The 17,755-nt window shown below is 34.8% G+C and overlaps 1 protein-coding gene across 1 annotated transcript; it reads right to left on the bottom strand.

Moving 5' to 3' along the window:
• Positions 1-12,160: 12,160 nt before the first annotated feature.
• On the bottom strand, positions 12,161-12,832 carry LOC122595907. Its single transcript, XM_043768422.1, has one exon. The coding sequence runs from the start codon at positions 12,830-12,832 to the stop codon at positions 12,161-12,163; it is 672 nt and encodes a 223-aa protein (XP_043624357.1).
• Between the last annotated feature and the right edge of the window lie 4,923 nt (positions 12,833-17,755).

The raw sequence follows: 17,755 nt of genomic DNA, 5'->3' as shown, positions 1-17,755 counted from the left end.
CGGATGTGTTTTTAGCTTCAATAAACACCCCTCATAAACCAACTTTAGTTTTTAGTATTATATATATATATATTGAGAGAGTGAATTCAAAAAGTTAATAAGTTGAGGGTAAAAAAAAAGTTAATAAAGTTAAGGGGCAAACTTAAAGATATATATAACTTGAGGATATAAAGTGAAAATAAGTGAGAAGTAGTATAATGCTCAAACTTATACCTCATGCAAGTAAGTGGATGCTATTAACTATATAGCATATCTCACAAATCAATCTTGCATTTTATTATATACTAGTGACCTTTCTTTGGGAGAAAAATAAATCGGCACAACTTACTATTTTATTATAAAATTAAGGAATAGTTCTAAAAAAGTGTTTGTTATTTTTTCTTATCTATTTGAAAAACTAATAAACAATGAACACATAAGAAATTTTCAAGTACATAATTAATAGGAAAATGATTAATCATCTTAAATATTTTTGTAACATCCTAAACTTTTTATGTTTGGCGTTTGACTTGTCTATTAGTTAACATCAGGTTATCTCAAGTTTATTGTAACAACCGTCTTAGGAATGTTTTAAATAAGTTCTTTGAATCGTACTTTCGCGATTAGAACGGCTAGACAATTCAATTTATTTAAGTTCTTGACGTGCTTTAGACCAAAATATGTGCTTATATGAAGGTCAATTTGATCTTAAATCTTGATTTATATGACGAGTTTATGATTAAAATACGATGAAATATTAATGTTCGGTTCGTAAACGTTCGTGTTCATAAAAGTTCTAGTTCAAAATGTTGCAAATAGTCCTTGCACTTATTAAGTTCATTCAATATTGGAAAACTATAAATAGAGAGTTAGAGAGAGAAACCCCATTCTCTTCATCTTCTCCATCTCACCACTCTCTCACTAAAACACACACTCAGCCACCATAAAACACCCACAAGAGCATCTCTTGATTTTGATACTTTCAATCGAAATCGTTTGTACTTTTAGCATCCTTGTGATAATCAAAACACACTTCTTGAATCATTTCTCAGGTAACAACAACATTTGATGGGTTTTTGATCAAATTAAAAATGTACTTTTTCAAGTTCATGTTCTTGATGATTTGGTCCAATTTTTGAATGAAAATCTTGTTAATAGTTAATGGGTTTGTGTCTAAATGTGTTTAACAACATTTGTGTGAACAAATTTGGGTCATAACATGCTTTAATCTACAAAACCCATTTTTAAATATGAAGGTACAACTTGTTCTTGAAGTCACAACTTGTTCATGTGATATATTGATCTTGTAAACTAGTAAATGTGTTAGTAAATGATGTTATTGTGTATATATGTACTAGTGCTATGTCCAAACAAGTCTGGAAATCGATCTAGACCTTATTGTCGTGCTTGTACCTGTTCTTGATCTCAAAACGGTCCTGCTAGGACGATCTTGATGCCTAGATTGTCCTAGGTCAGCCCTTTAGTACCATAGTGTGCTTGTTCGTTTGATCTTGTGTTGTGTTGTGATGTTGTTTCGTGGTTGTGGTTGGGAACCATGTACTTATTGCGTAACTGATCTTTTAGATTGGTTTTGCTCAAACAATCGTTCATGAGCTAGTAATGACCATTTACTTGTTCTTGATCTTGAACCTTGTCTACTAAAACGATCTTGACTTAGAACATTGAAACGATCTTGAACTCAGTCACCTAAGACGATCTTGAACTAGCATTGGGACGATCTTGACCTAAGTAACTTGAAACGATCTTGATCTTGTTCAAACACCTAAAACGATTTTGTACTTAAAACCTAAAACGATTTTGTACTTAAAACCTAAAACGATCTTGTGCTTAAAACCTAGGACGATCTTGTACTTAAAACCTAGGACGATCTTGGCTAGTAACCCTAGGACAATTTTGATTCAAATTGTACCCTAGGACGATTTTGATCCAACTTGTACTCTAAAAACGATCTTGGTTCATCTGAATCCATATTCGTAACAATTCATGTGCCTCAATACGATCTTGTACATCTAGAAAACTAAACGATCATGTTCCTATAACTTAATCATTAAAAGTGCAAGTTCCATAAACAACTACATTAAGTTCTTAAGACTAAAGATCATTATTAAAGACATGTTCAACTCATTAACATTATAATTACATGTGTGTGAGTCCAAAGACGTTCAAAACGAGTCCAGTTCGAGTACTTAAAGTTTATTCAAACTCTTTTGAGTCAAAACGTTCAAAGATCATCAAGGGCCAAATCATCAGTTCATCAAGGACATTTCAGTGAATAATTAATCACATGAACTAATATACGTACTTAATTATGATCAATGACATGTACTTAGGCTCCCATCAAGACGTGCTTGGATTTTGATAGATATAACCTATCTATCCCTGTGCTTGTTCTCTGTGCTTATAAACTGTGCTTGTACCAGATCACTGTGAGTTCACTAATCCCCCTTTCGTACATTTTGTCCAAGTTCTTTTATCGGGGACTGAAAAGCATGAAAACTATTTTGTACTTGTACATATGTTCTTGAACTATTTTACGTACTACTATAAGAACTTATGAGATACTTATGATATGATTCTTGATTATTTAAAAAGGGTATTTAAGTCTTGAATGGGCAAGATCCTTAAATACATCTATGCTACTGTACATGTTCATTATCATGTTCTAGTTCTTACTTGTACTTGTTCAGTTCTTGTTCACTGCTATCAATTCATATCCCACAGTTCAAGGATTGAACCGTAGGTAATTATGGACATCGTTGTTTAGGGTAGGTCACCCTCATTCTCCGTAGTTCTGGGGGATGCATATTAATTGTTCTTGTTCTGATCTAGATCTTACTTGACATACTTGAATAATATGAGCATATCTTCACATTACAGTTCAGTTCTGGCCAATCGGGTTAGCAGTGACAATACATTCATAGTTCATTATTTGTTCTTGTACTGTTCTTACTATTACAAAGTACTTTTGCTAAACGTACAGATCTTATGACCTTGTTCTTATTCTACATATCATTAATATGTATATTAACTTGTACTTTGAGTGAATCTCACCAACTACTTTCATAGTTGACCTTTTTGAACTTACATACTTTTCAAGCTAGATTAAGTAGATCTTTAGCATAGGAGTCTTCCCCTCTTAAGCTCATTCATTAGGCGATTGTTCGAGCGTTCAAGATCAGAAGCTGTGAAGACTTTTCCTTTGCTTGTTCAGTTCAGACTTGGTACTTAAAGACAATTGTTCTGTCGTCTGATTATTGACTATTCTGGGTATATCCCATGTTCTGTAATAACTATCGTTATGCTTCTTTCTTTTAATGTTATTGGCTATGTTGGAACTTGTACTGTGTGCAATTATGCTTATCTGTGCATCCCGTATATTCCGCTTTAGCGGGGTGTTACATTTATATTTCTTAATTGGATTACGTGATTAAATGTTTATGTGTTTAATATATGAAACGTGGGATTAATAAGTTAATGTGCAATATGATTAAAGTGATGAAAATAATGATTAATAGAGTCACAAAGTGTTTCGATCCGCTAGGATTTAAGAGTCGTTAAGTGTTTCCGTATGCGTTAAACGAGCAATTAGGTTACGAAACGAGTTATAAGGAAGTGCAGTTTAGATGTTAACTTTTGAAAGTTGTTCCAGTATATATGGGATCAAAATAACATCCATAAGGTCAAATAATCAGATCAAAACCCTTACAAGTTTCACACACAAAACCCTAGCCTCTCTTTTGTTCCCACGTGATTCGGAAGCAATTCGGTGGTAATTTCTCTTAGGTTTTGATCCCTCAATCATCCCTACAGTAATCCAAGGATCAATTAATGGTTTCATGGAGTTATTTAAATTTTCAATGATGCCTTAAAGTGATCTAAAAAGTTTCAGGCCGTGAGGGTTTGAGATGAGTTTGAAACGAAAAGATCAATAAATCCCATTTTTACATACCACAGCCCAAAAAACATCCAATCCCCGGAGATTGAACCGTCGGATCATCTTGGGTTTTTGACAGTAGCTTCCTGACATATATGCGAAAATTTATAACCGTTGAATTTGTTTTTGGAGGTCTATAAGTCGAGTTATAGGGCCGGAAGAGTGGTCTGAAAATTTGTTAACTTTGGTTTTAGGTCATCTTTAATCATTCTTTTGATTATCCTTCTGATTAGGAGTTGAAGGTAATATATCTTCCAATTTCATCATGATTTCCAGATCTTGTATTGATGTCAAGTTGTAGATTATTGTCTTTAGGTTTGATCATGAAAAGATTATGTTTTGAAATCTAAATTAATAGTTTTCGGATGTATGATTGATTTCATGTTATGTGTAAGTGATTTGTGGATCAACCGATGACTGTCATCAATTGAGTTATATATTGGGAGTATATAAGTTCTATAGGTCATGGAGGTTTGCTACGCTTGTTTGGTGGTCGAAATAAATTACAAAACAAAAGCTTCTTTAAGACTGAAATTTTAGTCATCTTACAAAAATATTGAAAAATTCACCTGGATAAGTTAGGAGACAAAATTTATAATTTTGAAAAGGTCTATATGTCCTTTATATATGATATGAACTAAGTTTCTTCTGGTTTTGCCCGGAAATAGGAAAAAAATGCTGATTTTTCAAAACTGGTTGTATTTAGAACGAATGATGCAGGTCTGTTTTTAAAAAATCATAACTCATTCACTACATATCCTTAGGAGTCAAACCTTACATTTTTGAAAATGTCTTTGAGTTCCTTGCAAATGTGCAGAACTGAGTTTTGTTGTATCTGGTCTTCTTGATGGCCAAAAGTCATTGGCAAGTGAATGGCGCAAAGCTGGAAACATGTTGAAATTTCCTTGTTTAGCACTTATGCTTTGTTGCATCTTATAGGTTGATCTTAGGTACCATTGAATACTTGTCGAGCATCGTAACTGTTAATTGCTTGTTGTTGTTGTTGAACTCCTTTAAGGTAAGATAAAATCTTTGATCACACGAGAGACAACAAACATAGTTTTCATAAATTAACTTACCCAAATGAATATTTGTATGCTTGTATGTATTCAGGAATGTATGGGAAGTTACTATGGGATTGATTATGACTACCATTGAGGATAAATGGTAATCTTATGCATGCTACGATGAAATAAAATTTGTATATTTTATGTTATGATGATATGATGGAATGAAGTATGTGATAAGATGAAATGTTTATAATCTAAAGATAAGACGATATGATATTAATACCATAAGATGTTATGATAATATAAAGATATGATGCTATAATGTTATGAAGACATAATAATGAAATGATATAACAATGTATTGCTATCATGTTATGATGATATGATTATACATATGTGTATGTTATGTGTTCATATGCATGGCTTGATCACCTAGTCAATAGACTTCTATAGGTTTGCCATAACACGTGCACGATTAAAGACCCTAAAGTAAAAAAAAAATATTTATGTGATTAGTTTAGGTGAAAGTTAGCCTAAGCTAATAAAGAAAAAAACTCTCGAGCATAAGTATAAAGTTGTGTTAAACTTAACCCATGCTAGTTCTTCGGAGCTAGTGTATCTGGGTGGAGTAACCAACCACTACACGCGCAAAGGATAAACGTTATACTCAGCTGGATTGACATTGTCTTTCCTTAACGATGACGATGGACCACCGTAAGGTCTACCTATCAAGTCGGGTGTGAGGACTCCATGTAAGGTTTTATGGCCGCCTACACACAACCCCACATCCCTAAGACAAGTGGCTTATGTCACTTAGCCTACATCTAGGGAAAAAAAAAGAATGTAAAGAAAGAAAAGATATGAAAGACGAAAAGTAAAGTATTATGATGATAGACAAAATTAGGACTATGATGGATTTGAATGTGTTAAGATATGTATGTGATATTAGTGATGATGATATGCTATTGTTATGTGTGATATGATAGACACCATAGGAAAGTATTGATCATATTGTGTTATGATTATTATGTGATATTAACAATTATGAAATGATTTTGTTAATATATAATGAATCAACCAATGTTTTTAAACGCTTGTTATCTTACTAACCTTTAAAGGTAATACTTACTCTTTTGAAAAACGTTGTTCCATCAGGTTAAGCGGCTTTGAACTAGTGAAAGACTTAGTTTGGTGGGTGGGTAGTTGATATAAAGAAGACATTTAGTTTCCTCGCTTAAACATTCATGTTTAGTTATAATGATGTTGGCTACTTTTATTAAGGCTTATGTAATATCTATGTTGGCATTCGTGTTAGTGCCAAATCTGGATTATCTTTTGATGTTTCGATGACATGGACGTAGTAACACCACTTTTTATAAATGAACTATCCGTTATTGAATGGTTATGTTTTAAAGGTTTTGCTTCCGCATTTGTAAACATCATTAGGAAAAAGTTTTTGAAAATCCAGGTTTTTAAATAACGGGTGTTACATTTTTCCTAAAAATCCACCTAAAACCTTCGAATCTTGACATGTGTATACCACTAACTCTTGTTCCTAATCCTAACTCTTAATTTTGCCACATGTCATAATCTAATTGTTAAGATGATTTTTCAGAGGTTTAGTTAGGAGGATTAATCATTTCCCTTTACAAACTAGACTATTTTTGAAAACTCTCTAATTTGGACAAGATTGGGGGCAAAAAGTGGAAAAGCTCACGGATGGACCTAACCCAATTAAGTGTTAGACATGTGACTGGTGGGGCTCAATATACGTGACACTTAGATTGGGAAAAGAGAATATGTATTATACTCGTGTACATATACATATATCAATTTATAGTAAAACATCCAAACATCCTATGGTCCCTTCTCTCTTTCGTTTTAAAGTGACTATGCATTATGTGTGATAAAAGTTATCAGTATTATGTGGACTTTATCCGTACCCTATATTTATGAATGTCTTACTTTATACTGTCAACCATCATGACACGTGTTGTTACGCCCGTTTTTTTTTTTTTATAGAAAACTTCATTTAACTTTCTATAGATATATATGTATTCAGTAAATACATATTTATTCAACAATGTCGAATGCCAATTTATTTCAAATGACACAATAGAAAAATTAGAAATTTCGGCATGACCTCATCGTAATATCAACAATCAATACCTGCTATTTTCAAAACAACTTGCTTTAAACAGTCAAAATACTTGACACGACTTAGTTTAACGACCACATTGCTAACTTAAAGAGAATTACATATTTGGTTCCAAAATATGGGCTATTAATATAACAAGCATAATATACCCGGCTGTAATTTAAAGGTACCACTTGCATAAACCTTCGGCAAGTGATCATCCACGACTATGACTTTCCTCATGCTCGTCCTATCCAGTTGCTCATCATTAAACGTTAAATCCATAAGCACCTACAACATTATAATTAAAGGAATAAGCACATCGCTTAGTGAATATATAGAAAGTAAACATGTTAACCTTCTGCATTATATAAACTACGTGTATATCTATATTAACCTTCTGCATTATATAAACTGCGTGTATATCGTACTGCGTAAAATAAACTGTATGATAGTCAGCAATTATAATCTGCCAGCTATTCAGTTATATGGACTAGACTACACGTATATAGCCAACCTCCATATAATCAACTCTGACTCTGCCTGCTAAAATAGATTCATTATAACAAACTATAAGAAAGTAAATAATACAGCTTTTTGCATCAAGGATTAACTACTATCACATCGTCATACCGCATATATCCCCTAAATCTGCACATTAGCCTGGCGTATCCAAATTAACTATACACAATCACATAACACTTAAAGCATGTGTGATTACATAACATACACACTTACACAACAAAACATCTACATACTCATAACAACATGACTAACACAATTTTACGATTACATAACAATTAAAGCACGTGTGGCTGAATAACATACACACATACACAACGAAACATCTACTTAACACTTTGTTAATCGAACAAACAACATGGCTATCACCAATCTAGCCTCCTTAGCGTTCTAACTCACTAATAAGTCGATTTAACGCTATAATCATACCTCAATATACAACATCAATGACCTAGATTTTGTCTTTGGCACGATCATCATCTAAGGCCAATAACAATGGTTAACTGCAAAACTGCTTAATTATTACCCAAATCTTACAACTATAATAAGGATTTTGCTCATTATATTATCAGCTTGATATTGTATATCGATAACAAATTCTGCCTCTAAGTTCTCAATCACCATACTAATTACCACAACAACAATCTCATTGCTACAACTTATTTATCTTCATAGCTTTAACAAAAAAACCATATCACATAACTAAACAAGACTGCATATCAACTACTACTATATTAGTACCAATACTACCAACTGCATCATTACATGGAATCGATTACCCACATATAACCAAGTTCCATATAATTCAATATTACTGCTCAATCATTCATAAATTAATTAATAACTGCAATTTCAACACATATTTTCAACAACTGAAACAACTAAACAAATACGACATTATATAACTATATTGATCATATGAGATCTCTTACGCACATGTAATCTGCCTTCATATGATCAACCTGCTAGTTTAAATCCTATATACTCACATGTGGTCCTACTACAGCATACCCCTATATACTCACATGTGGTCCTACTACAGCATACCCCTATGGTCCTGCTACAGTTACATTATACACTTGTATTCCTCAAAACCCTTGGTTACCTATTAACCAAATCCATATAAATAATCAATATTGAGATATATCGTCTTTTCTAATTTTTCTTTGCCCAATAATTCTCAGGTCAATTATTTTCATTTCCTTATCATTATTTCATCATTACCTTACAAAATCATAGCTTTTCTTAAACATTTTATGTCACATAACATGACACAAAAACTATCTCCAAATCTTACCAAAATTTAATATATGCTTCATAGCTGAGCCCAGATACTAAGAAATTAATATGGATCCAAACAGCCACATTTTCTTGACCTATGATATTTTTATATAACTATTAATTAGACTAAAAAACTAAGAAACGGTACCTTAAAAAGATGATAATCAAAACCTATAATCGATTAGGAATGATTTGACATATTTGGTTTGACCCGAAACCCGCTATTCCTTCTCCTCTTCTTCTTCTTCTTTCCTTCCTGGCCAACTCCATCCTCGCTTGTTTCATTTATGCCGACTTTTGTATTTGCTTTCTAAATGATCAGATTGATCATATATATATATATTAGTTTATAGTTGGAATTTATTTCCATTTTATACATTAAACCCTCTCTTTATTTTTCTTTTCAACTTTGGCCCCCCATAATTATTACTTAACTCTTTCGGGTCCTGACTATTTAATTAGACTTCTACTAAAATACTAGGCTTGACATTTGATTTATACAACAATATTTAATACACTTATATGACACATACTGCTTTTATAATAATACTGCAAAATTTAGGGTGTTACACATGCACAGAAGAATGAGAGTGTTAGATCAATGTTCATCCAATAACTTTTAAACATGAAGTGGAGTAGTTTGTATACCTCGAACATGTTTTTCATATTTGCTCTGTCGAATTAATGAATAATTCTTGGTTGTTTATGCAAAAATATCAAACTATCTCCTCATGATCGTGTCTTTCCAACATTTTAAATCAAGTTGCTTTCGAATATTGTTTTTTCATAATGTATCAATTCATATAGGAGTATTATTAGGGCTACCACATGTGGTCTCTTTTTGTTTTTATGATGTTAAAATCGTTTTTTAATTAATCTATAATCATTTCTCTAAATTTAATGAATTATCATAACATGTACAATTTGGGAGGAAGAAAAAAGACGTTGTGTTGTTTGAGAATGGGTTTTATGTTCAGATGATGAATGAGGAAGAAAGAGAAGAAAGACTTGATAATTTGGTATTATATGTATATATGTGAAAAAGATAAAAGAGTATAATAATGTATTCTCTTTTTCCAATTTGACTGTGATCCCCCACTAACCAGCCAGCCCGATGTCATTAGTTAATTGGGTTAGGTCCATCCATGAGCTTTTCCACTGTAGGCCACAGATATTTTGTCCAAATTGTAGAGTTTTTAAAAAGTAGTGTAAATTGAAAATCACCCTTCTCAATTAGTATAGTGGTCAGGGAGTTTTCTACAATGTGGTTTCCTCATGTGGGTCTCAGGTTCGAATTCTGTCACATGCAAAATATGTTGTGAAAGGGCCTTAGCAATGTTATAACCATCTAACACATGTGAAGGAAACCCTTTATGGCATTGCCAAGAGTTGAACCGATATGGACGCATCTGCGTGTAGAGTGTTAGTCATTTATCCATTGATGTCTTTCAAAAAGAAAATGCATTTTTGAAGTTATGGCAGACTGATAGACATTAAATTCAACTACTTTCTGTACAATTATTTTTTTTTAATTTAATGTATAGTTGCTGACTTTTGTACCTTAGGGTGTAAACCAATATAAAATTCATAGAAGTGTAAAGTGAAACCAACATTAAGTTCTTTTAAGATGTTGTATTCGTTTGTTTATTCAGTTAAATTTGAAAGAAAAAATATGAACAAATCATGTTTATGTTTGTTCGATTCTTTTACATTCATATCGTAACCGTAGTTACAACAGTTTGCAACAATAATTTATGTTCCACATTAAATTTTAAATTCTAAAGACACTCAATCATCTATATATATAAAGTTGAGTTATAGTCGCTTTGTTAGCACAAAGTAATCATGAAATGGAATGAAGATATTTATGAGTGAATTTATGATTTTGTGTTAATGGTGAGTTTAATGGAGTTGCTCATGAATTGTGTAAGAGTTCATATAAAGTTGAGTTATAGTTGCTTTGTTAGCACAAAGTAATCATGAAATGGAATAAAGATATTTATAAGTGAATTTATGATTTTGTGTTAATGGTGAGTTTAATGGACTTGCTCATGAATTGTGTAAGAGTTATAACCGAATATTTGATAAATTTGGGTGATGGAAAGTTTTTTGCGTTAATTTTGTGTTAATGATGGTGCTATATGCTTATGATGTTTGTATCAATGTGTAATTTGAGTGCAATGAAGAATAGATTTATATTATCCGATTTTTGATTAATTTGTGTTTAATTTAATGTTGAATCACAACAACAACAACAATAACAGCAACAGGACCCAATCCCTGCGCGGGGTATGGGGGAGGTAAGCTGTAGACAGTCTTACCTCTACACAAAGGTAGAGAGACTGCTTCCAAAGGGACCTCCGGCCACAAAGGAGTGCAAGACGGAAAATGAGAAATGTTTAGAAAATCATACCTCTCTGCTAAATACCTGTCTGCTGGGTCCGGCTACTATGTGGGTCAAACGTTTATCACTCATGCGTCCTACCGATATCTTAGAAACATGTTTGACAATACAAATACAAATACGAAAGCAACCATATTGGGCATATACATAAAAGTAGCAAACTAATACGTAACTCGAACAAGTAGTGGGAAACAACAAGACAAACATACAAATAAATAAGAAATGACAAAACCTGAAAACATCCCGATTGAGCCAAGACAGTAACTACTTCTAAACAACCTATGGAAAAAAGGACCTTAGGCCACCTAGCTATCCTAATCCTAATCCTCTCACCTGCTCTTCTAAACCAATAAACTAGTCCTAAACCCCTAGTCCTATAGATAAGCTCTCATTGGTCATGTCCTCCGACAGCCATCTTGGGGGAAACAAACACAAGAGTAACCTCCCCCCTCGGTTTAGGCCTCTCGAGACTCAAGGCCAAAAACCCCTACGAAAGGTCACAAAGAACCAAAGTCTAAATAAAAAGTCTACTTAATCTAAAACCCATATGCCTTACCCTCGCATTCCACTACCTCTACCTGGAAGCTCCTTTAACGCATTCGGAATTCCGTACTTCCACCTCCATCTACCTACCACTCTTCCTGTCACGTCAAAGTCCTCTGTAGCGTAGCTAAGCCACTTCTCTAGGCCAAACCCTCACACACCTCCTTTGGCAAGGCAATATGGGAAAAGAAGACTATCTAGGTCGCCCAAAAGTCCTACCCTAACATACTATTCTACTCTGATCCTAGTTCTCCATGTCGTCCTATCCGACGTCATGTCCTCCGACAGGCCAAGTTCAATTAGATCCTTCGCTAATCGATCCTCCCACCTCATCTTTGGTCGTCCCTTCTTCGTATGTCGTCCACGTGAATAGACTCCGCTCTCCTTAGTGGTGCAGTTTCATCCCTTCTCCTAACATGGCCAAACCATCTCAAGCGCTCTTCCCTTAGCTTGTTAATGATGGTCCTTACTTCAAATTCTGCTCTAAAAACTCCCGTCGGGATCCTGTCTGCTAAGGTCTTCCCGCAAGTCCACCTTAACATCCTCATCTCAGCCACCTCTACTAGAGCCGCTTGGACTTTCATCATCGCCCAACATTCTGACCCGTATAGCATAGCCGGTCTAATAGCCATTCTATAGAACTTCCCTTTCAGCTTTAGCGGGATCCTTTTGTCGCACATGACTCCCGTAGCTGCTCTCCACTTCATCCATCCGGCTTGGATTCGATGTGTCACGTCTTCGTCTATCCCACCCGATTTGTGTATCACTGATCCCAGGTATCTAAAAGACTCCTTCGGACGCAATATGCGGCCCCCAATGCTAATAACCTCATCCCCATTTTGTCTTATCTCCTGGTTATCGAAGTCACATCTAAGGTATTCTGTCTTCTCTCGGCTCACGCATAAACCATGGGCTTCAAGGGCTTCTCTCCATTTCTCTAGCCTCTGAGTTAGTTCCTCCGTCGATCTCGCTATCAGCGCAATGTCATCGGCAAAAATCATACACCACGGTAGTTCACCCTGGACAGTTCATCTAGGATCAATGTGAAAAGGTATGGGCTAAGCGCCGAACCTTGGTGTAGGCCCATGTCTACCGAGAAAAGTTCCGTGATCTCCACAAAGGTTCGAACACCGGTCCTCGCCCTATCGTACATATCCCTAATAACCCTAATGTATCTCCCGATAACCCCTTTCGCTTGTAGCGTCCTCCAAATCAGGTATCGTGGTACACTATCGTATGCCTTTTCCAAATCTAGGAAGGCACAGTGTAGTGCTTTTTGTCTTTCCCTATACTTCTCCATAAGGCTTCTGGTGATATGAATAGCCTCTATTGTCGACCTACCTGGCATAAAACCGAATTGGTTCTGTGCCACCTTTGTAACCCTTCTAAGCCTCATCTCTATCACTCTCTCCCATAGCTTCATGGTATGACTTAGGAGTTTAATGCCCCTATAGTTGCTACAACTCTGCACGTCCCCCTTGTTCTTATAGATAGGTATGACCTCGCTAAGTCTCCATTCTTCTGGCATTTTTGCACTTGTCCAAATCTTGTTGAAAAGGCTTGTCAGCAAGCTTATCCCCACATCTCCCAAGCATCTCAATGCCTCGATAGGAATTTGGTCGGGACTTGTTGCTTTGTTTCTCCCCATCTTCTTTAGGGCGAGCCTTACTTCCTCTTGGCTGATCCTCGGAGTATTGTCATCGTCGCCGCATATGTCTGAGTGAGTACCGTGATCGATTCCTCCTTCACTTCGCCCCGACTCTCTTCTATTAAACAGGTTGGCGAAGTACTCTTCCCATCTTTTCCTAATGTCTTCCACCTTCACAATGCTCCGTCCGCTTTCATCTTTAATATAGATGACGTCTCCTAAATCCCTACGTTTTCTCTCCCTTGCTTTAGCAATTCTGAATATATCGTTTTTGCCTTCCTTTGAGTCTAGTTTCTTATACAGTTCTTCGTACGCTCTTTCTTTTGCTGTAGCTACAATCTTCTTTGCCTCTTTCTTGACTTCTTAGTATCTCTGCCTAGCCAAGGACCAGTCCTCATTTGTCCCATTTTGCTTGCTCTTGATAAGTTCTTTAAAGCAACTAAGTTTTGTCGCAACCTTGGTCTGGACCTCTTCACTGATCCACCAAGATTCCCTACCCCCTTTCCGCTTACTACCTGTCCCTCTTGTTTCCCCTAGTACCGCCTTTGTCGTCTCCCTCATACCCTTTTCCAAGTGTGTCCACAACTCATCAGCATCCATATGCTCGCCGTTTTGAATCTCTAATGAGAATCTCGCGCTGGTCGTCGATCTAAACGTCTCTGCTGCTTCACCCATAAGGTTTTTCCAAAGGATTCTTGGCCTTACGACCTTCTCTGTCTTGGTTGCTCGTCTACTCAAGAATAAATCCAAAATTAGCAGTTTATGTTGGGAGTAGCAACCCTCTTTAGGGAGGACCTTACAATCTTTACAAGCCCTGAAGTCTCCTTTACGCACCAAGAAGTAGTCGATCTGCGTTTCATTGCCGCCGCTCTGGTAGGTAATCAGCTGAGATTTCCTCTTTCGGAAGAACGAGTTTGCTATTACCAGGTCATGCGCAGTAGCAAAATCCAATATCCTGCGTCCCTCATCATTCCTCCGACCAAATCCTAGATCCCCGTGTACACCCGGGTAGCCGTCTGACTGTACTCCTATATGCCCATTTGTAACACCCCAACTAAGGCGGAACAATGAGATGTACAGAAAGTCGAGTATTCTAAACAAAGGATTATAAATAACATTCACCATAGTTTTATTTGATAAAAAAAATTTACAAATGTACAAGCATGTGAACCAACTTCCAAATACAAATGCGTCCACCGTACTTGAATATTAAGTTCACGAAACAAATAACAAGTACATGAAGTAGTATACTACAATGATCAAGGCGGATTCCATTGCCTATCACAAGGTTTGATCTTTGACTCCAAAGTGCAATGCAAATAATCATGATGCATATAAATCCTCAAAGCTTATGCTAATTCCTGAAAAACATGAAGAAGAAGTGTCAACTACGAAAACGTAGTTGGTGAGTGCATAGGTTTTTATATAAATCTTGGTACATCACCATTTAAATACTTAGAAAAACTGATTACTATTACATTTCGAAATATCCAAACCATATGATCGACAAAATTTTCATATCATGTTATCAAGTTTCCAAATACCATAATGTCATATCAAGACTTGGAGAATCTTTAGTAAAATTTCAGGACCTCATTCGTCAAATCATCATGAGAGAAAAAGTATATAAATCGATTAATCGTATATCATACCAAAATCATTCGATTACCAAAATCATTTCAATATCACCAATTTCAACGTCTTTCAAGATATCATATGAGGGATGATACCCAATCCGTGTGTTCAAACAATTTCCAATTATCAACAATATTAATATCAATTTCACTTAACCACAAGGCATAATTCAATGTCAAATTTCATTAGCCACAAAGGCATAATTTACATAATTTTGATGAGTAAATGCTTGAGCCACTACTACTACCATTTTATTCAAGTCCGATTACAATCCAATAATTCAATTCATAGCACAAGCTGTCAATCAAGTGCCGTAATAATAATGTCAATAATGATAATGGGTCGTGCCATGGAGACGCCCGATTATCTTAAGGTAGTTAGAACACCCGGGGGCCAGACTAGAAGTGGAGGTTGTCACAAAGGCAACCAACCTTCCAACGGTACGCTTTGGGTGAGCGGACGAAACCTAGTTGCGCAACTAACTAACTACAGGCCTCCACTTTCGGAGTAAATAGTAGTGTACCGAACGCCGCGGTTTGACAGAACTCAAGCTCATCACATAATATCCTTTATTATCATGAATCATACGAAACAATTTCATTTCATACTCATATATCAAGAATCATTTCATATAACAAACTCTCTTTCAAGAAACATTGCATATATAGAAAGTAGTTTCATTTATCATGCTTTTCACCCCGAAAGTAAAACACATAAAAGAGTTTGAAAGGGGGCTATGACTCACCTTGATATGCCGCATATTATATTCACTTATCCAAAATGGGTACTTCCCATCAATCGCTCCATCATACATCTGTCACGTTTCTCAATCACATTTGAAAGCCAAGACTATCCCTACGATAGGACTAATACATGTAAGTTCCTATCTTAAGCCATCACTTAGAAATGCCACTTTCATTATATTGCTATCAATTGTGGAATCCAAGTATATTGCCAACATTCGCATTGTTTTGGTTGTAGCGATTGATGGTGTAAAATGTTACTTTAATTACATATGTAGTTATAAGTTGTTAGATTTTTGGTAACTTGGCTTCATTTGTGGTTTCACTTGGCATCTTAGGTCATCATGTAGAAATATCTTATTAAGTTATGTTATCCTTATTCATCATTTGTTGTGTAACCGATTTTAGCGTGAATTAACATTTGTGATATCAATATATAGCTTGGTTAACATAATTATCTCACTTAATTATCTTTGTTTTATTTTGATTACACTTATCTCATGAAATTCGTTTAAGTGTTATGGGTCATTATTGTAACAACCGTACTTTTAATATTATATATGTGCTAGTTAGGTTGTTTACGTTCCCGCAAGCCCTAGTTATACTTGAAGCTAGTAGGTAATGCCCCAAATTAGTAATCTAAAGCTAATGATATGTAAAAGAATTTCCTAATGAAAGTACCTCGAAACAAAAACTTTTAGAGGTGATCAATCGATGCGATAATAATAACTTAAGGCTCGCAAATTGAGATACCAATCAAAATTCCTATGGATTGCCCAACAAATCAAAAAAAAAATAAAACCAAATCAAGAGGATATGATCATGATAAATAAAATTTTCAACTAAAAATATAATTGGACGTATTATGTACGTAAAAGCGTCGAAAACTTAATAAGTAAGCATATAAGCTTAAAAATTAATACAAATTTACAACCAATGACCTATGTAACCAACTAAAAATACAAAAATATATCCACACACATAAATATACATGACTTATACACATATATACATATTCCTAACTAAAACAACCAATTAATTACCTTTTACTAACAAAACACTTACAAATTAAATCCACACTTAACATATACCTACATTTATACTTATACAACAAAACTTTATAAAAAAATAAAATGTGTCTCTCCCTTTTCCCCCTCCTTTTGGCCGTTCCCCCCCCCCTTAGATATACACACACACTTAATTCAAAATACACACTCTTACACCTCCAAGGAATTTAACACTCAAACTCTCTCTTCCCCCAACACACACATAACTCATTTTCTCTCAAAAACTCTTCCTTTTCTCCCTCTCTCCCTCTTGAATTTCGGCAGCCATTAGAGAAGGAAGAACAAGACTAAAAACTCATCTAAACACTTGATAATAATAAGGGTTGTAGGTTAGATAAACAAAGGGTTGATTCAAGAATAGTTTAAGGGTTGTTTCAAGTGTTGAATAAGGGTATTCTTGGAGATATAGGCCACGAAAATCTGCCATTTTTCATCATCTAGAAGTGATCTTCAAGGGTATATATCTTCATCTCTTTATTAGATTAATCTTGTTCTTGTTTATATTAAAAAGGTTTTATCAAAAGATTGTGTTTTCTTCATGTTTTCTTTTGAATATACACTTGATGAGGGCAAAGTTGATAGGATCTTTCTTTCCATGCTCATGCATGTTGAATCCATGAAGAAAGATCCAAGGATTCAACTAGTTTAAGACCCAAAAGTGTGGATATAAGTTTAATAGTCTTTGATGTGATTTTTCCTTTGAAAGATGGCTATATTCATACATATTATGAAAGTAATATTTCTGGAAATATTTATAAAAAATATAGATTTTATTGATAAAGTGTTGGATCTATAAAAGCTAGCATCAAAAAGGTGGATATGTGTTGATAG

The sequence above is a fragment of the Erigeron canadensis genome, chromosome 1, assembly GCF_010389155.1.
Source record: "Erigeron canadensis isolate Cc75 chromosome 1, C_canadensis_v1, whole genome shotgun sequence".
Classification (NCBI taxonomy): domain Eukaryota; kingdom Viridiplantae; phylum Streptophyta; class Magnoliopsida; order Asterales; family Asteraceae; genus Erigeron; species Erigeron canadensis.
This window is presented reverse-complemented; position numbering and strand designations above follow the sequence as displayed.

Coding starts and splice junctions, on each gene's coding strand:
- LOC122595907 (XM_043768422.1), bottom strand. CDS start 12,832: ATGATTTTTGCCGATGACATTGCGCTGATAGCGAGATCGACGGAGGAA.